The 21162-nt window shown below is 37.6% G+C and overlaps 1 protein-coding gene across 1 annotated transcript in view; it reads left to right on the forward strand.

Annotated features, from left to right (window-relative positions):
• HACD2 (3-hydroxyacyl-CoA dehydratase 2) overlaps window positions 1-21162 on the forward strand; it is a 120998-nt gene that overhangs the window by 13729 nt on the left and 86107 nt on the right. The window contains exon 3 of the mRNA XM_082744270.1: window positions 19663-19681. Within this exon, the coding sequence (XP_082600396.1) occupies window positions 19663-19681 (19 nt within the window). The remainder of the gene's footprint in view (window positions 1-19662; window positions 19682-21162) is intronic.

The raw sequence follows: 21162 nt of genomic DNA on the forward strand, positions 1-21162 counted from the left end.
ATGAGTGTGGTAGACATGTCTAGAGCTGCCCCGTTCAGGAGAGTTTGTCCTCCCTGGAAGTTCTCCCAGTTCCACAGCCAGACTTGTCTTTCCTGATAGCAAGGGCATTTCTACTCCCTAACTCCCTCTCAGGCCATAGCTGGCTGGACCCATACTGCACTGATCAGATATTTTTCTCCCAAGAATTTGGAATTTTGGGTTGAAAGAGATTGGGGCCCACTGTAGCCCAGTTATATTAAATTCATGAGGTACAACTGAGGTCTCCAGAGCTGCTTGGGTTCCAATTCCTTCCTCTTGAGATTTGCTAAACATTTTATGAGAGTGCTTTTATTGCCACAGTAGAGTTGCTGTGTCTAGATGTCTCACTGCACCTGAGAGAGTCCCAACTCAGTAAAAGTTTGTCCTGCATCTACTCTGACTTTTGTGTATCCCCCCCCCAAGCTAACTACCCTATAAATACAAATTGATAGTTTTGTAGTACATATTGATATTAAAATATCTTCATGAGAAATTAAACCAAAATCTTATTAAGTTAAGAGGAAGTTGTTAATGTTGTGTTCTGTTGCTGCCTAATAAATAAATCATAAACTTGGCTTGTTTTTAAAATAACATTAGTTTATTAGCCCAAGGCTGTGGAATTTAGAAACTGGGCTTCTATCGGTTATCCACATAGGGCCTCACAAGACTGAAATTAATGTGTCAGTCAAGCTGGCTCTTACCTGTGGGCTCTAGGGAAGAATCTGCTTCTATACTCATTTAGCTAGTTGACAGAATCCAAGTCTTATACTTGAAGGTGGGAGGTCCCACTTCCTTGCTAGTTGTCAGCTAGAGATCACTTCCTGTTTTTGCCACCAGTTCTGCTTTTATAGGGCTCACCTTGTTGGATCAGATCTACCCATATAATCTCCATACCTTGAAGTCAGTTGATTTGGGACTTTAATTACTTTTGTAACATCCCTACACTGCCATACCTAGAATAGTGTTGGATAACCAAGGGATGGGAATCATGGGGAATCATTTTTAGAATCACAGTTGATATGAAGAGGGAGCCCAAGTGAAATAAAGATACCATCTCAAAATAATTGAGTAATTTGTTCACTCTGCACATTATACTCTAAGAATTGCAGCATTTCCAATTTGCATATTTAGTTGAAAGGAATTTCAGTGCAATAGTGTTGTTACTGCCAATGCGATGAAACACACTGAAATTATGTAACAGGTGATTTGAAATTGCTGTTTAGACTTCAATTATTAAGTTAGTGGAGGTACATGAAATATAGGGATCTTTTTGGATTTTTTAAAATACAACTTCGAATAATATTTCCTGTTACTGCCTTCTTGGGGATCACCATAGCTCTTCCGTTTTATCCAATAACTGTCACCAGTCTATTACACAACTGCTTTATTGCCTCATGCAGTATGGGTTTGTTTTTATCTACTCTGTCTCTTCCTTGTTGCACCATTCAACAGAATATGGGCAGATGAGCTTTCTGTGATACTTTCTTCCTTCCCTATCTCATGAGTCCAATAAATATCCCCTTTTTCTTGCTTATGTTCTGAACGTAGCATAAAGGATTATTTTGACACCATGGTTAGAAATAAGTAAGACCAGGCTCATTCATGGTGATATTGAACTTGCTTATTATTATTATTATTATTTTTTACTTTGTTATTTACCTTGGCATATTATTCTGAGTTCAGTTAGGATTACTTTCCTGTGTCCATTACTATCTTAATACTGTTTTTCATTCTAGTGTTGGTCTGTACCTCTGCTCTTTCATTGTCCTATACTGCTTCAGAGTGCTTTCTGATACTCTTATTTTTAAATCCAAACTTATTTTTCATAAATTGTCACCTATATGACTACTTTATTATGTCTCCAAACATTTGTATAGTGAAATACATATTTTAAAAAAAATAAATTACTATTTCTTCTTCACATATCAGAACATTGTATTGTTAAAAACTTTTTGGGTAGGTAGATTCTAATCTCTATGAATTTCATTTCAGGATAGAAGAGGCATTATAAACTGTATACCATTAAAAGGGGGAGATTGGGTCTACTAGAACAGAGCCCTGTTACTCTGTCATACAAAGAAAAGAATGATAGCCCTCAAACATTATACAACTGACCCTTACACAACACAGAGGTTGGGGCACCAACCTCCCATGCAGTCAAAAATCCATGTATAACTTTTTAGTCCCTAAAAAGTCCTGATAGCCTACTCTTGACTAGAAACTTTACCAATAACAGGAACAATTGATAAACACATATTTTGTGTGTTACATGTATTCTTTGCTGCATTTTTACAGTAAAGCTAGAGAAAAGGAAATTTTATTAAGAAAATTATAAGGAAGAGAAAAATGCAGTTACTGTATAGTACAGTACAGTACACTAGTAGAGTGAGGCACCACACATCACCTCATCCTCACCCAAAGTTAGCAAAGCTGTTTCCGAGAGTGACACCTACTCTGTGCTCTTCCCAGGAGTGTAGGAAACCACATTGCAGACACAGTTTAGGGGAAGTCAAAGAACTGGTGAAGGCAGAGCAACTTTAAACCTTTTTGCTAGGTCACTCGCTTCCCCTGACCCCCTTTGCATGGTTCTATTACAGTTTCTGTTTGTGGGAAATGCTAGCAAGCTTCAAGAGGCCGCCCCTTGGGTGTTGGTTCTTAGCCTCAGAGAATTTTCAGCACTGCGGACAGCACCCCTCCCGGCTTTCCTCTCTAAAGGCTAGGTTTCTGCTTGATGCTATCCTGTCCCTAGAGTTCTCCTGGAACTTTTACTACAGGGAGGCAGGTTATCATTCTGTGGTCCTTGAACAACACTGGCCAGTGACTGGCCCTGCCACTTTGTAAAGAATCCCTCCCCAGAGCCTGTTCCTTTGCATCTCTCAGTTGAAGACCTCAATGAACTGAGCATCCCTGAGGTGGGTAGTATGATGAATGCCAGGAACAGGCTTGTTCCTTGTTCCTGTCCCAGACTTTTCCACAGCTTTCCCCCACCTTTCCCTTCCAGTCATTTGGCAACCTCTGTCTTACTTGTTAATCACAATATGAAATACATATTTGGGGCAACTGCCTCATGCAGTTGGTTAAGCATCTAGCTCTTGGTTTCAGCTCAGGTTATGATCTCTGGGGTCATGAGATTGAGCCCCATATTGGGCTCCTTGCTCAGCAAGGAGTCTGCTTAAGACCCTCTCTCCCTCTCCTGTGCCCCACCTCCATTGCTGTCTTTTTAAAATAAATAAAATTTTTTTAAAAAAGAAATATGTATCTATTGAAAAAAAATCTGAGTGTAAGTGGACCCATGCAGCTCATACCATTGTTATGTAAGGATCAACCTTACACCTTTTCTGTAATGTCCTATTACTAATCAGCCTCCTGGGTGGGCATCTTACCACATACTTGGATGGATTTTCTGTGTACTATTATCTGTCTTGTCTCAGCATGCTCTTTATTCATGTCTTTTGTTCCTCATTTAAATCTACAGACATCTTTTATTTTCCTCAACTTTACAGCAGGAGGTCCAGATTATCTTGTAATATTCACACAGTTGAGATTCTTAGCAGCATTTTCTTTTGAAAAACATAAGATTTGGAGTATAGTAATTCTTTTCTTAAATCAGTTATCAACAAATCTTTGAAGCTTTATTTTTTTAATCTAAGCCTCTTTCACTTACCCTTCCCCCAAAATTTAGAGAATTAATAATGTTTGAGTACATAGTCTTATCAGGCATATTTTAGATGAACCAAATCTTGTCAAGTGATGGTTTCACCAGATATCCTGTAACTAATGAACAATGAGATAATGATAAAAAAAATCAGTAGAGTAGAAAGAAAGCCTGATTATGGACATCACTTACTACCTTGGGGAACTCAAGCAGCTTTTCTAAGCCTTGGTTTTCTCATCTGTAAGTAAAGATATCTGCCCCGCCTATTTGCCAGGGTTGTTATTAGGACCAGACAACAGAATGACTTATACAGAAATGTAAATTCTAAAATGTACTACAATAGCTGATAACTCTTGTCATCCAGAAAAGCTTTGGTCATTAAATAATATTGTAGATGGCTTCAGATTACTCTTTTATTATCCTATAAGTTTCAAGTATGTGGCTTTATAGTTGGTTATCTGTATACACTACAGAGTGATCACCACAAGTCTAGTTCCCAACTATCGCCATACTGTTGTCCCCTCTTCACCCACCCCATAACTCCCTTCTACTTTGGTAACTGCTAGTCTGTTCTCTTTAAATTTGCTTTTGTTTCATTTTGTTCACTTGTTCTATTTTTTAGATTCCAAATATGAGTGAAATCATATGGTATTTGTCTTTATCCATATGACTTATTTTGTTGAGCATAATGTCTGCACAGTCCATCTGTGTTGTAGCAGATGGCAAGATCTCACTTCTTTTTTATGGCTGAGTAGTATTCCTTTTTATAAATATACTACAGCTTCTTTATCCATTCAGCTGTTAATGGACACTTAGGTTGTTTCCATATCTTGGCTGTTGTAAATAATACTACAGTGAGCATGGGGGTATATCTTTTCAAATTAGTATTTTTGTAGTCTTTAGATAAATATGAAGTGGAATAGCTGGGTCAAATGATAGATTTATTATTAATTTTTTGAGGAGTCTCCATACTATTTTCCATGGTGGCTACACTAATTTACAATGTCACCAGCAGTGTACTAGGGTTCCCTTTTCTCCACATCTTTGCCAACACTTGTTATTTCTTGTCTTTTTTAATAACAGCCATTCTAACATTAAGTGATACCTCATTGTGGTTTTGATTTATAATTCCTTGATGATTAGTGATGTGCTTCTTGGCCATCTGTAGGTCTTTGAGGAAGTGTCTGTTCAGATCCTCTTCCCATTTTTTAATAGGGCTGTTTGGTTTTTTGTTGCTGAATTGTAAAAGTTCTTTATATGTTTTGGATATTAAGTCTTTACTCCTTAACCATATGTATAGTTTGCAAATGACTTCTCCCATTTGGTAGGTTCCCTTTTCATTTTGGTGGTGGTTTCCTTTGCTATACAGAAGTTTTTTAGTTTGATGTAGTCCCATCTGCTCATTTTTGCTTTTTTTCCCCTTGCCTTTGAAGTCAGTTCCATAAAGATGTTGCTAAGACTGATGTCAGGACCTTACTGCCTCTTCCTTCTGGTAATTTTATGTTTCAGGTTACACTCAAGTTTTTAATCCATTTTGAGTTAATTTTTGTATATGGTTTCGTTCTTTTGCATGTGGCTATACAACACCATTTGTTGAAGAGACTGTATTTTATCTATATTATGTTCCTGGCTCCCTTATCATAGATTAATTGTTTATGTAAGTATGGGTTTATATTTAAGCTCTCAATTTTGTTCCGTTGATCTATGTATCTGTTTTTTTGTTTTGTTTTTACCAATACCATACTATTTTGATTACATAGCTTTGTAGTGTAGTTTGAAATCAAGCAGTGTGATACCTCCAACTCTGTTCTTCTTTCTCAAAATTGTTTTAGCTATTGATGATCTTTTGTTGTTTCATACATATTTTAAAGTTACTTGTTCTAGGTCTATGAAGTATGCCACTAGACTTTTGATAGCTATTACATTGAATTTGTAGAGTGCTTTAGGTAATATGGACTTTTTAACAATATTAATTTTTCTAAACCATGACCACAGAATATCTTTTCACTATTTGTGTCTTTTTAAATTTCTTTCATGAATGTCTTATAGTTTTCAGTGCACAAGTCCTTCACCTTCTTGGTTAAGTTATTCTTTGGTATTTTATTCTTTTTGATGCATTTATAAGTGAGATTATTTTCTTAATTTCTCTTTCTGTTGTTTTATCATTGGTGTATAGAACACCACAGATTTCTCTATATTGATTTTGTATCATGCAACTTTACTGAATCCATTTATTAGTTCTAACAGTTTTTTTGGTGGAATCTTTAGGATTTTCTATATATAGTATCATATCATCTGCAAGTAGTGACAGTTTTATTTCTTCCTTACCAATTTGGAGGCCTTTCATTTCTTTCTCTTGCCTAGTTGTTATGGCTAGGATTTTCAATACTATGTTGAATAAAAGTGGCAAGTGTGGTGAGTGTTCTTGTGTTTTTCCTGAATGCTTTTCACTGCTGAATATAATGTTAGCTATAGAATTGTCATTTAGGGCCTTTATTATGTTGAGGTATGTTCCCTCTTGTACCTACTTTGTTGAGAGTTTTTATCATAAATGGATGTTGAATTTTTTTTTTAAGATTTTATTTATTTATTTGTCAGAGAGAGAGCACAAGCAGGCAGAGTGGCAGGCAGAGTCAGAGAGGGAAGCAGGCTCCCTGCTGAACAAGGAGCTCGATGTGGGACACGATCCCAGGACTCTGGGATCATGACCTGAGCTGAAGGCAGCGGCTTAACCGACTGAGCCACCTAGACATCCCTGGATGTCAAATTTTGTTGAATGCTTCTTCTGCATCTAGTGAGATGATGATATGATTTTTATCTTTCATTCTATTGATGTAGTATATCACATCGATTTGCAGAACCATCCTTGCATCCCTGAAATAAATCCCACTGGATTGTGGTATATGATCCTTTTTAATGTATTGTTGAATTTAGTTTGCTAAACTTGTTGAGGATTTTACATCTATGTTTATCGAGGATATTAGCCTATAATTTCTTTTTTTTGGTGTCCTTGTCTAGTTTGGTATAGATGAAGCTGGCCTTATGAAACACTTGGAAGCCTTCCTTTGAAGAGTTTGAAAAGGATAGGTATTAAATCTTTAAATGTTTGGTAGAATTTGCCAGTGAAGCCATCTGGTTCTGGACTTTTGTTTGTTGGGAGGCTTTTGATTACTGTTTCAGTGTCCTTACTAGTTAATCAATCTATTCACATTTTCAGTTTTTCATGATTCATTCTTAGAAGATTATATGTTTCTAGGAATTTATTCATTTCTTCTAGGTTGTTAAGCTTGTTGACATGTAATTGTTCATAGTAGTCTGTTATGATCCTTTTTTTTCTGTGGTATCAGGTGTAATTTCTCTTTCATTTCTGATATTACGTCTTTGAATCCTCTCTTCTGTTTTACTTGGTTGGTTTACTGAAGGGTTTATTAAATTTCTGTTTTCAGAGATCCAGCTCTTACTTTCATTGATCTCTTTTTATCATGCTTTAAGTCTCTATTTCAGGGATGCATGGGTGTCTCAGTAGGTTAAGTGTCTGACTTTGGCTCAGGTCATGAGATCGAGCCTCCTCTCATCAGGCTCCCTGCTCAGTGGGGAGTCTGCTTGTCCCTCTGCCCCTCTCCCCACTTTCTCTCTCAAATGAATAAGTCCTTTTTTAAAAAAATCTCTATTTCATTTATTTCTACTCTGATCTCTATTATTTTCTCCTTTCTACTCATTTGGGCTCTTTTTTTTTTTTTTTTTTTTTTTTTGTTCTTTTTCTAGTTCCTTTAGGTGCAAAGTTAGATTTTTTTTTTTTTTTTGAGAATTTTTTTTGTTTCTTGAAGTAGGCATGTATTGCTATGAACTTCCCTTTCAGAACCTCATTTGCTGCATCTCATAGATTTTGGTATGTCTGATTTTTGTGCCCATATGTCTCTAGATTTTTTTTTTTTTAAATCTCTCCTTTGGTTTCTTCAATGAACCATTGATTGCTCAATAGCATGCTGTTTAATTTCCATGTTTTTGTGGGTTTTCCTGGTTTTTTCTTGTAATTAATTTCTAGTTTTGTACCATTGTGGTCAGAAAATATGACCTTTAATATGAGTTTAATATGAGCTAAATTAAATTTTTAATTTATTGAGATTGTTTTATGGCCCAACATGTGATCTGTCCTGAAGAATGTTCCATGTGCAATTGATAAGAATGTGTATTTTGCTACTTTTGGGTGGGATATTCTATATATATGTATAACTCCATCAGGTCTAATGTGTCATTAAGACCAGTGTTTCCTTATTGATTTTTTTGTCTGGATCATCTATCTGTTGATGAAAGTAAGGTATTGAAGCCTCCTACTATTGTATTGCTTTCAATTTCTCCCTTTAGGTCTGTTAATAATTGCTTTATATATTTTGGTGCTCCTGTGTTGGGGGCATATATATTTATAAATGTAGTATTTTCTTGCTGGGTTGACCCCTAAATCATTATATAATGCCTGTCTTTATTTTACTTACTTACTTACTTACTTATTTATTTTTAAGTAGGCTCTAAGCCTAGTGTAGAGCCCAGCATAGGGCTTGAACTCTTGACCCTGAGGTGAAGACCTGAACTGAGATCAAGAGTCAGACACTTAACCAACTGAGCCACACAAATGCCCCTCTTATAATCTTTGTTTTAAAGTCTATCTTCTCTGATAGTAGTATAGTTACTCCAGCTTTCTTTTCATTTCTATTTGTATGGAATATCTTTCTAACCCTTCACTTTCCCTCTGTGTGTTTTTACTTCTGAGTCTTGTAGGCACCATATAAATAGGTCTCATTTTTTAAAATTCATTCAGCCACCCTCTTTTGATTGGTGAATTTAGCCCATTTACATTTAAAGTAATTTTTAATAGGCGTATACTTATTGTCATTGTGTTGTTTTCTGGCTGTTTTTGTAGTTCCTCTCTGCTCCTTTCTTTTTCTCTTCCCTAGCGGTTTGCTTGTTTTCTTTAGTGTTACGTCTAATTCCTTTCTCATTTTATTTTGTGTATTTACTGTAAGTTTTTTTCCTTGTGGTTACTGTTAGGTTCACAAAAAATATTTATGCCAGTAGCAGTGTTTTAACTTGATATCAACTTAATGTTAAATGGAAGTCACAGCTTTGCCTTTTTACTCCCACCCCCCACATTTTTTATTTTTGGTGATTCTTTTTTATATCGTTTTATTTTATGCTTCCCTTAACTAATTATTGTAATTACAGCTAAGTTTACTACTTTTATCTTTTAACCTTCATGCTTGCTTTATAAGTGACTGGTCACTACCTTTATTATATAGTTCCCTTTTCCAATGAGATTTTTACTTTCCTATGTTTTCTTATTACTTAGCTTAAAGAAGTCCCTTTAACATTTATTGTAGGGCTGGTAGAGTGGTGGTGAATTCCTTTAGCTTTTGCTTATAGGGAAAGCTCTTAATCCTCCTTAAGTTCTGAATGATAACTTTGCTGGACAAGGAATTTAATTTGGGTTGGAAGTTTTTTCCTTTCAGCACTTTGTATATGTCATGCCACTGTCTTCTGGCATGTAAAGTTGCTACTGAAAAATCTGCTTATATAGCCTTCTAGAGTTTCCCTTGAGCATAACAAGTTGTTTTTCTCTTGTTGCTTTTAGGATTCTCTCTTAATCCTTGGGCGCCTGGGTGGCTCAGTGGGTTAAGCCACTGCCTTCAGCTCAGGTCATGATCTCAGGGTCCTGGGACTGAGTCCCGCATCGGGCTCTCTGCTCAGCGGGGAGCCTGCTTCCTCCTCTCTCTCTCTGCCTGCCTCTCTATCTACTTGTAATCTCTCTCTGTCAAATAAATAAATAAAATCTTTAAAAAAAGAAAAAAAAGGATTCTCTCTTAATCCTTAACTCTTAGAATTTTAATTATAATGTATCATGGTGTGGATCTCTTTGGGCTCATCTTATTTGAAACTCTGGGCTTCCAGGACTTGGATTTTAATTCCTTCCCCAGATTAGAGAAGTTTCAGCCATTACTTCTTCAAATAATTTTTCTTGCCCTTTCTCTCTCTCTCCTCCTTTTGAGAGCCCTACGATATGAATGTTATCCCACTTGATGTAGTCTTAAGGGTCTGTTAAGGTATCTTCACTTCTCTTAATTTTTTCCTTTTTTTAAAAACCACATTTGTAAAGGTGCTGTGTGAACTGGGAAAAGTGTTAATTATTACAAGATATTTTGGAAGTAGCCAGAACATAGAGACACATCTGCCAATTTTTTTTTCCTTGAACATTTTCAGAACTGTTTCTAAAATTAGAATCCTAATTAATTTCTTATCTTCTTCTTTTTTTTTTTTTTTCAAAAGACTGTTTGTTTTCAGGTTATATCATTCCTAAGCTTGTGTTCCTTAAAAAAAGTGAAGTGGGGGTGCCTGGGTGGTTCAGTTGGTTAAGCATCTGACTCTTGATTTTGGCTCAGGTCATGATCTCAGGATCATGGGATCGAGTCCCCTGTTGGGTTCCATGCTTAGCAGAGTGTCTGCTTGGGATTCTCTCTTTCCCTTTTCTTCTGCTTCTCCCTTCCTCACCCTCTCTCTTCTCTCTCTCTCAAATATATAAATAAATCTTTTAAATAAATGATTGTGATAGTATTTGGTATTTAGTTAAAAATGGACACTTGACAAAATAAACAACTATATCAACTCCCTCCCCTTTTAAAGTTGCGGATATTTTCTTAGCCCTTGAGATTAAGTTGCCCAGGAACCAATGCATTGTAATTACCTGACCCAGATTGGAGTTTGGGGAGTTTCTTCCCCGTTCTACTGTCTACTCCCATTACCAAGCCCTACCAGTTCTTTATCTGAGTGATTCTCAGCTGCACTCTTTCTTTTTTGTGTTCTTAGTTCATATACTGTGCAGGCCGTTGTCACACCACACTTAAATAATTGTTGGAGCCCCTTTGCTATTCTTCTTGACCTTGATTCCTTTGTGCCCAAAACTTCCAAAGCTTCATAACATTCATCAATTACATCACTTTTTTTCTTGTAATTTTTACTATTGAAATATACTTGATATACAGGGTTATATTAATTTCTGGTAAATAACACAGTTACTCAACAATTCTGTATATTATGCAGTGCTCACCACAATGAGTCTGGTTACCATCTGTCACCATACAACTTTTTTTTTTTTTTGGCTAACTACAAAGATGCCTTTGGGCTTCAGTTCTTTCTTTCATTCTTGAAATGTGTGAAGTAGGGGCACTTGAGTGGCTCAGTGGGTTAAAGCCTCTGCCTTCAGCTCAGGTCATGATCCCAGGGTCCTGGGATCAAGCCCCGCATCAGGCTCTCTGCTTGGCAGGGAGCCTGCTTCCTCCTCTCTCTCTCTGCCTGCCTCTGCCTACTTGTGATTTCTGTCAAATAAATAAATAAAATCTTTAAAAAAATAAATGTGTGAAGTAGTTTTATTCAAGTATTAATAATGTACAGTATTATGTTAATTTTAGGTATATAATATAATGCTTCAATAATTCTATTCATTATACTCAGTGCTCATAATTGTACTCTTAATCTCCTTCACTTGTTATACCCATCCCTCCATTCCCTCTCCTCTGGCAGCCACCAGTTTGTTCTGTATAGTTAAGAGTCTGTTTTTTTGTTTTTGCCTTTTTTTCTTTATTTTGTTTCTTAAATTCCACATATGAGTAAAATCATGGTATTTGTCTTTTCTGACTGACTTTTTTTGCTTAGCGTAATACTCTGGATCCATCAGTGTTGCAAATGGCAAGATGTCATTCTTTTTTGTGGCTGGGTAATATTCTACTGTGCATATGTAACATATCTTCTGTATCCATTCATCGGTCAGTGGACATTTAGGTTGCTTCCATATCTTGGCTGTTGTAAATAGTGCTGCAGTAAACACAGTGGGTGTATATATGTTCTCCAGTAAGTGTTTATTCTTTGAGTAAATACCCAGCAGGGGAATTACTGGATCCTATGCTGGTTCTGTTTTTAACTTTTTGAGGAACCTCCATACTATGTTCCACAGTGGCTGCATCAGCTTGCATTCCCACCAACAGTATAAGAGGGTTCTTTTTTCTCAACATCCTTGGCAACACTTGTTTTTTGTCTTTTTGATTGTAGTCATTCTGACAGGTATGAGGTGGTATCTCCTAGGTCTTCATTTGCATATCCCTGATACTTAGTGATGTTGAACACCTTTTTATGTGTCTGTTGGCCATCTGTATGTCTTCTCTGGAAAAATGTTTACTCCTGTCCTCTAGCCATATTTTAATTGGATTTTTGGTTTTTTGGTGTTAAGATATATAAGGTCTTTATATATTTTGGGTATTAATCTTATATATATAAAACCTTATTGGATACATCATTTGCACATATTTTCTCCTATTGAGTGAGTTGACCTTATTTTTTTATTGGTGGTTTTCTTTGCTGGACGAAAGTTTTTTATTTTGGTGTATTCCCAATAGTTTTAATTTTGCTTTTATTTCCCTTGCCAAAGAAGACACATCTAGAAAAATGTTTCTACCACAGAGAGATTACTGCCTGTGTTTTCTTCTAGTTTTATGGCTTCAGGTTTCACATTTAGGTCTTTAACCCATTTTGAGTTTATTTTTGTATATGGTATTAGAAAGTGGTCTGGTTTCATTTTTTGTATGTAGCTGTCCGGTTTTCCCAGCACCACTTTTTTAAAGATTTTATTTATTTATTTTACAGAGAGAGAGAGAGCAAGATAGGAAATACAGGTGGGGGCGGGTGGCAGAGGGAGAAGCAGGCTTCCCACTGAGCAGGAAGCCTGATGTGGGGCTTGATCCCAGGACCCTGAGATCGTGACCTGAGCCAAAGGCAGATGCATAACAACTGAGTCACTCAGGTATCCCTCCCAGCGTCATTTTTGAAGAGAATCTTCAGTGTATCTTGCCTGCTTAGTCATAGATTATACCATACAACATTATTACAATATTATTGACTATATTCCCTATGCTGTACTTTTCATCTCCTTGACTTAATTTATTTTTTAATATAATTTTTTATTTTTTAATTCACATATAATGTATTATTAGCCCCAGGGGTACAGGTCTGTGAAGTGCCAGGTTTACACACTTCATAGCACTCACCATAGCACATACCTTCTGCAACGTCCATAACCCAACCACCCTTTCCCTACCCCTTCCCCACCGGCAACCCTCAGTTTGTTTTGTGAGATTAAGAGTCTCTTATGGTTTGTCTCCCTCCCGATCCCATCTTGTTTCATTTTTTTCCTTCCCTACTCCCCCAGACACCCCACATTGCCTATCAGTTTCTTCATATCAGGGAGCTCATATGATAATTGTCTTTCTCTGGTTGACTTATTTCGCTGAGCATAATACCCTCTAGTTCCATCCACATCGATGCAAATGGCAAGATTTCATTTCTTTTGATGGCTGCATAGTATTCCATGGTATATATACACCACATCTTCTTTATCCCTTCATCTGTTGATGGACATCTAGGTTCTTTCCATAGTTTGGCTATTGTGGACATTGCTGCTATAAACATTTGGGTGCCTGTGCCCCTTTGGATCACTACGTTTGTATCGTTAGGGTAAATACCCAGTAGTGCAATTGCTGGGTTGTAGGGTAGCTCTATTTTCAACTTTCTGAGGAACCTCCATGCTGTTTTCCAGAGTGGCTGCACCAGCTTGCATTCCCACCAACAGTGTAGGAGGGTACCCCTTTCTCCGCATCCTCGCCAGCATCTGTCATTTCCTACACTTGTTAATTTTAGCCATTCTGACTGGCGTGAGGTGGTATCCCATTGTGGTTTTGATTTATATTTCCCTGATGCCCAGTGATGTGGAGCACTTTTTCATGTGTCTGTTGGCCATCTGGATGTCTTCTTTGCAGGAATCTCAGTTCCTGTCCTCTGCCCATTTCTTGATTGGATTATTCTTTGGGTGTTGAGTTTGATAAGCTCTTTATAGATTTTGGATATTAGCCCTTTATCTGATATGTCATTTGCAAATATCTTCTCCCATTCTGTTAGTTGTCTTTTGGTTTTGTTAATTCTTTCCTTTGCTGTGCAAAAGCTTTTGATCTTGATGAAGTCCCAGTAGTTCATTTTTGCCCTTGCTTCCCTTGTCTTTGGTGATATTCCTAGGGAGAAGTTGTTGTGGCTGAGGTCGAAGAGGTTGCTGCCTGTGTTCTCCTCAAGGATTTTGATGGGTTCCTTTTTCACATTGACGTCCTTCATCCATTTTGAGTCTATTTTCATGTGTGGTGTAGGGAAATGGTCCAGTTTCATTTTTCTGCATGTGGCTGTCCAATTTTCCCAACACCATTTGTTGAAGAGACTGTCTTTATTCCACTGGACGTTCTTTCCTGCTTTGTTGAAGGTTAGTTGACCATAGAGTTGAGGGTCTATTTCTGGGCTCTCTATTCTGTTCCATTGATCTATGTGTCTGTTTTTGTGCCAGTACCATGCTGTCTTGATGATGACAGCTTTGTAATAGAGCTTGAAGTCCAGAATTGTGATGCCACCAACTTTGGCTTTCTTTTTCAACATTCCTCTGACTATTCGAGGACCTTTCTGATTCCATATAAATTTTAGGATTATTTGTTCCATTTCTTTGAAGAAAATGGATGGGATTTTGATAGGGATTGCATTAAATGTGTAGGTTGCTTTAGGTAGCATAGACATTTTCACAATATTTGTTCTTCCAATCCATGAGCATGGAACATTTTTCCATTTCTTTGTGTCTTCTTCAATTTCTTTTATGAGTACTTTATAGTTTCTGAGTATAGATTCTTTGCCTCTTTGGTTAGGTTTATTTCTAGGTATCTTATGGTTTTGAGTGCAATTGTAAATGGGATTGACTCCTTAATTTCTCTTTCTTCTGTACTGTTGGTTTAAAGAAATGCAACTGATTTCCGTGCATTGATTTTATATCCTGACACTTTACTGAATTCCTGTACAAGTTCTAGCAGATTTGGAGTGGAATCTTTTGGGTTTTCCACATGTAGTATACTATCATCTGCAAATTATCATCTGATAATTTGATGACTTCTTTGCCGATATGGATGCCTTTAATTTAATTTTTATGGATGCTTTTAATTGCTGAGGTTAGGACTTCCAGTACTATGTTGAATAGTACTGGTGATAGTGGACATCCCTGCTGTGTTCCTGACCTTAGCGGAAAGCTCTGTTTTTCTCCATTGAGAATGATATTCGCCATGGTTTTTCATAGATGGCTTTGATGATATTGAGGTATGTACCCTCTATTCCTACACTTTGAAGAGTTTTGATTAGGAAAGGATGCTGTACTTTGTCAAATGCTTTTTCAGCATCTATTGAGAGTATCATATGGTTCTTGTCCTTTCTTTTATTAATGTATTGTATCACATTGATTGATTTGCAGATGTTGAACCAACCTTGCAGCCCTGGAATAAATCCCAGTTGGTCGTGGTGAATAATCATTTTAATATACTGTTGGGTCCTATTGTCTAGTATTTTGGTGAGAATTTTCACATTTGTGTTCATCAAGGATATTGGTCTGTAATTCTCTTTTTTGATGGGATCTTTGTCTGGTTTTGGGATCAAGTTAATGCTGGCCTTCATAAAATGAGTTTGGGAGATTTCCTTTCATTTCTATTTTTTGGAACAGATTCAGGAGAATAGGAATTAATTCTTCTTTAAATGTTTGGTAGAATTCCCCTGGGAAGCCATCTGGCCCAGGGCTTTTGTTTGTTTGGAGATTTTTGATGACTGTTTAAATCTCCTTACTGGTTATGGGTCTGTTCAGGTTTTCTGTTTCTTCCTGGTTCAGTTGTGGTAGTTTATATGTCTCTAGGAATGCACCCATTTTTTCCAGAGTGTCAAATTTGCTGGCGTATAGTTGCTCATAATATGTTCTTATCATTGTTTGTATTTCTTTGGTGTTGATTGTGATATCTCCTCTTTCATTCATGATTTTATTTATTTGGGTCCTTTCTCTTCTTTTTGAGAAGTCTGACCAGGGGTTTATCAATTTATTAATTCTTTCAAAGAACCAGCTCCTAGTCTCATTGATTTGTTCCATTGGTTTTTTTGGTTTTTATTTCATTGATTTTTGCTCTGATCTTTATGATTTTTCTTCTCCTGCTAGGCTTTCTTTGTGTTCTTTCTCCAGCTCCTTTAGGTGTAGGGTTAGGTTGTGTATTTGAGACCTTTCTTGTTTCTTGAGAAAGGCTTGTACCGCTATAAATTTTCCTCTCAGCACTGCCTTTGCTGTGTCCCACAGAGTTTGAACCGTTGTGTTTTTATTATCATTTGTTTCCATGAATTTTTTTCAATTCTTCTTTAATTTCCTGGTTACCCATTCATTCTTTAGAAGGATGCTCTTTAGTCTCCAAGTATTTGGGTTCTTTCCAAATTTCCACTTGTGATTGAGTTTTAGCTTTAGAGCGCTGTGGTCTGAAAATATCCCGGGAATGATCCCGATCTTTTGATACTGGTTGAGACCTGATTTATGACCCAGGATGTGATCTATTCTGAAGAATGTTCCATGTGTACTAGAGAAGAATGTTCAGGTAACTGTTGCTTTTGGATGGAATGTTCTGAATATATCTGTGATGTCCATCTGGTCCATTGTGTCATTTAAGGCCTTTATTTCCTTGTTGATCTTTTGCTTGGATGACCTGTCCATTTCAGTGAGGGGAGTGTTAAAGTCCCCTACTATTACTGTGTTATTGTTGATGTGTTTCTTTGATTTTGTTATTAATTGGTTTACATAGTTGGCTGCTCCCACATTGGGGGCATAGACATTTAAAATTGTTAGATCTTCTGGTTGGACAGACCCTTTGAGTATGATATAGTGTCTTTCCTCACTCTTATTATAGTCTTTGGCTTAAAATCTAATTGATCTGATATAAGGATTGCCACCCCTGCTTTCTTTTGATGTCCATTAACATGGTAAATTGTTTTCCGCCCCCTCACTTTAAATCTGGAGGTGTCTCTGGGTCTAAAATGAGTTTCTTATAGACAGCATATTGATGGGTCTTATCTTTTTTATCCATTCTGATACCTTGTGTCTTTTGATTGGGGCATTTAGCCCATTTACTTTCAGGCTAACTATTGAGAGATATGAATTTAGTGCCATTGTATTGCCTGTAGGTGACTGTTATTGTATATTGTCTCTGTTCCTTTCTGATCTACTTCTTTTGGGCTCTCTCTTTGCTTAGAGGACCCCTTTCAGTATTTCCCGTAGAGCTGGTTTGCTCTTTACAAATTCTTTTAGTTTTTGTTTGTCTCCATTTTCAATGATAGCCAAGTTGGATATAGTATTCTTTGCTGCATGTTTCTCTCATTTAGTTTTCTGAATAACTGGGGGTGGGGGGTCTCCCCAGATGTTGTGGGGTCCTTGTTCACAGAGCAGTGGTCTGACTGTGCCACGGATTATGGTTCAACTCCAAGTTGAGCATTCAGTCCTTGGCTGTGTCTCTGTAGCGAGCTTCCCCGCTCTAATACCTGTGAGCTCTGGGACACTCAGACACCCCCGATCCTTCTGTGACCCCTTGGGACCTGACCACCCTGTCCCCATCTGGGCTTCACCCCAGCTTAGCCTCTGGAGCGATGTCCCTCAGTGAATCAGACTTTTAAATGTTCTGATTTTGTGCTATGTTGCTCAGCTGCTTGCCAGCAGCCGGCCCCTCCCCCTGCAGTCTGTCTTCCTATCACTTTGGATTCACTTCTCGACCGTTTCTACCTTTCAAAATGTGGTTGATTTTCTGTTTCTAGAATTGCCGCTCTTCTTCTCTTTGATCTCCTATTGGTTTTGTAGGTGTTCGGAATCCTTAATTTATTTTATAACCTAAAGGTTGAACTTCTTCATCCCCTCTATGTGTTTGGTTCATCTCAATTTTTTAGTTTCATTTTGCTCTTCTTTCTGGGCAAATTCCCTTGCTTTGTCTTCCAGCTCACTGATGCATTCTACTTCATCCAGTCTGCTTTTGAAGCCTTCTAGTTTATTTTTCAAATTTCTGTTTGGTACTTTTGTAAATTTTCTATATCTTTGTTTAAGTTCTCATTGTGTTCAACCAGTTTTCTACTGAGTTTACTGAGCATTTATATGATAATTTCTTTGAACTTTTTAAATCAGGGTGATTGCTTATCTGTGATTCATTTGGTTCTTTTTCTAAGATTTTTGTTATGTTCTTTTCTTTGGAATATATTACTCTGTCTCCTCATCTTGCCTAAGTCTTTGTGTTTGTTTCTCTGGGTGAGATAAGTCAGCTACCTCTCCCAGTCTTGAATGAATGACCTTATAGAGGCAATGGTACTATTTGGCCCAGAAATACAGTCTCTTAGTCACCAAAACCAGGTGCTCAAGAGGTGTCTCCTCTGTGGGCGGTGCGTGCCCTCCTGCTGTGCCAGGGCCTGGGGCTGTGGTTGGTGGGCTACTCTGACACTTGGTTGGGCTGCAGGTATCTGCAGCTGCTGCAGGTTGTCTGTGGGCTGGGTGCTCTGCAGGGTATTTCCACTGTTACTAGAATTTTAGAGGAATTCCAAAATGGTGCCCACCACCACCTACATTAGTAAGGTAGACTTGAATTGCAAAAATTGCTCCCACTGGTGTCATTTTCCAGAGAGAGTCCCTGCTGTTTCCTTCCTTTTCAGGCAGATGCTTTTAAGGTTAACAAATGATTCTCCTTAATCTGTGCTCTATGTATTCTTCAAGTTGGTGTTTTACACTGGTTTCTGGGATGAGTGAGTCTGTGTATGGGCCCTTTAAGATCAGGTTTTCTGTTTCCTGCAGCTTTATAGACCTTGTAAAAGTGATTCCTATTGATTTTCAGAGCCTAGTGTTTTGGGGGCTCGTCTCTCCTGTGCAGGATCTAGAATTTGGGTGCCAGATATAGAATTCAGGTACCTTTGATCCTCTGGGAAAAATCTATACTTTTGATGCCCCTCCCAATTGTGACCCACCATCGCTGCGTTTGTTTTATTCCCTAGCCAGTCTGTGTTTCTGCCCCTCTTTCCCATTCTGCTGTTATCTTTTTATTCTTTGTTGTGAAGGCTCCTATTCATTGAACTTTCAGGTCCCTTTTAGGAAGGATTATTCTACAGTTAGCTGTAGATTTGTATCCACAGAGGAGGTGAGTTCAGGTCTTGCTACACCACCATCTCGAACCCAGCTCCTTAGATTACATCTTTACCGAAACCACCACTGGGTTAAAGCAATGCCATATACAGGATGGATTAGAATTTACAATAACCTAATTGGCCACTTGGATGACCACTGAGAAGGATAGGACATAGCAGTGGAAATAAAAAGGCACTGGAAATAAAAACAGGGAAGACTGATGCCAGAAGTATTGGTAGGACTTAGAAACAGTAGGACTTGTAGGTGAGGGAACAAGAGAACAGTTGAACTTGGAAGACTGGGAGATTGATTATCAAAAAGCATAGCAGGTATGAGGGAAGGAAAGGGGAGTTTCTTGAAGAGGCATGCCATGTTTGAGGTGCTGCTAGTATACCTAGATGAAGATGTCCAAACCCAGTTTGCAGTGTGGGCCTGGAGCATGAAGATCTAGGGTCACATATTGGACTGGGAAAATGCCTGTAATGAGGTCACCAAGTGAGACAAGATGGAGTCTCACTGTGAACTTTGTAGGTTGAATGAATATCTGCATTGAAGGGCCTGCCGGGTAAGAAGAGCCAACAAAGGCTCTTCTGACTCTGTGTTTCGTAGTCTGTGACCGTTCTGTTCTGTAGAATATGGGACATGGAAGAGAGACACCTACTGCTCTTACAAATTTATGTATTGTAAAAGAGATTCATGACGTCTGGTAGACTCCTGGGTAAGATTGATTCCTTAGAAAATCTTCCACAGATTCACAAACTAAAAAGGAACAAACAAAAATAAATAAGAATGTACATTTTGTTAAATCACCAAGTTTAAAAATGAAATGTGTGTTTTTCAAGTCTAATACTGAAAAGTTTATAAGAACTATATGTTGTTATTGATCTTTACTAATTCTCCCCCCCCACCTTTTTTTCTCTAGATTTTACATTGTGCAGTAGGTAAGTATGGAATTTTCCCCCTACTATATACAGTAGGCTCTGCTTTTTTAAAAAGTCAATTATAGGTCAATTTGATTATGACTGAATATTGAAAAAAACAAAACTATTTAATCATTGTATATAAAATTATTTACATTGGCATGGTTTTTGGTTTCTTAAATGACAGGTACTACTAGGGTTATCATTCGGCAGTTTATTAAATGTCACGGGTGTTTCACTCTGTCAATGTAAAGAGGCCCCTCTCACCTTGTTATAAGGATGACAGAAGCACTAGCATATTCATTAAAATGTGGCTTGGGGTCCTCGTTCTGGGCTATGTGGAAAGCCCTCTCTGTAATCACTTAAATATTATATGCTCTTTTCTTATGTTTAAAATGGAGTACTACATATATTGCCATCTCCCAAACGAATGCTGAATGAAGGTAAGAGGGATTGGAAAAATCAAAGTATAGTTATATAAGTGTTAGGAATTTCTACAAAAAGCAAATAAGTGTGTTTTCTTTGGGAGGGGAAGAGATAGGTCATCAAATTCTGCTTCAGAACTGAGGTATAGCTTCCTTGTCCGGGGTGGGCTAAACCCTTCTAATCAAATAGAAATCAATTCCTGAAATTTGACAGATTTTGTAGAATAAGCCCATGGTGGTTTCTGTGAGTTTAGACTTGTCTCTGAAAGGGATATTTGCAGTTGACCTCAGGAAGCACCAAATGTCTGAAAACTCCAGAACCATGTTTCAACTTAATTCACAAATTAAGTGGGTACTTACTACATTCAGGGCACAGCGCTTGGCACTGTGGAGTTTAGAGATGAGAAGGCTTGGTTCAGAAGGACACATAGGTGGACACGTAGCAAGCTATCCCCTGTAGGTCTTGCAGGGTCACTCTGATACCTGGTTCCATTAATTTTAAGGAAGAACAAGCATCTTCATTATAAACAGCTGACCTTGCCTTATTTCCTGCTAGGAAGAAGGTCTACAGTCAGGGGTTTCTCATGATTTGTGGAATTTTGTGTGCTTGTGTCTATATTTATGTGAGGGGTAGCTGGGTAAGAATATGTAGTTTTCATTAGGTTCCCACAAGAGTATGTGATCCCCAAAAGGCTAAGAAGCACTGCTTTAGAACCTTTGAGCAAGAGATTTGAAAAGGGCTTGGGATCTCATCTGCCACACGGTCTGCTTTCTCAGAGGTTATGGAACCTGGGCTGTGTCACATAACCAGTAAAGTGGTTTTAGCTGATGTATTATTTCACACACGTTTCCTTTTTAATCCTTTATCTGCAGTTTTGAGATGAACAGTTTTGTCCATTCTTAGATGGTTAAATAAATTTTAAGCATAAGCTTGCAATTACATTTGGCCAGAGAGAGTCCTAGAACCATTTCATGCCTTTTCCATGTGATTAAACCTTGTGCTCCATTCTCCCCATTCTCCTAACCTTCAGCTTTCTGTAGGTACATGTTTTCTGAGCATGTATGCTACATTTTAAT

The sequence above is a fragment of the Mustela nivalis genome (genome assembly GCF_964662115.1).
Source record: "Mustela nivalis genome assembly, chromosome: 1".
Taxonomy (NCBI): domain Eukaryota; kingdom Metazoa; phylum Chordata; class Mammalia; order Carnivora; family Mustelidae; genus Mustela; species Mustela nivalis.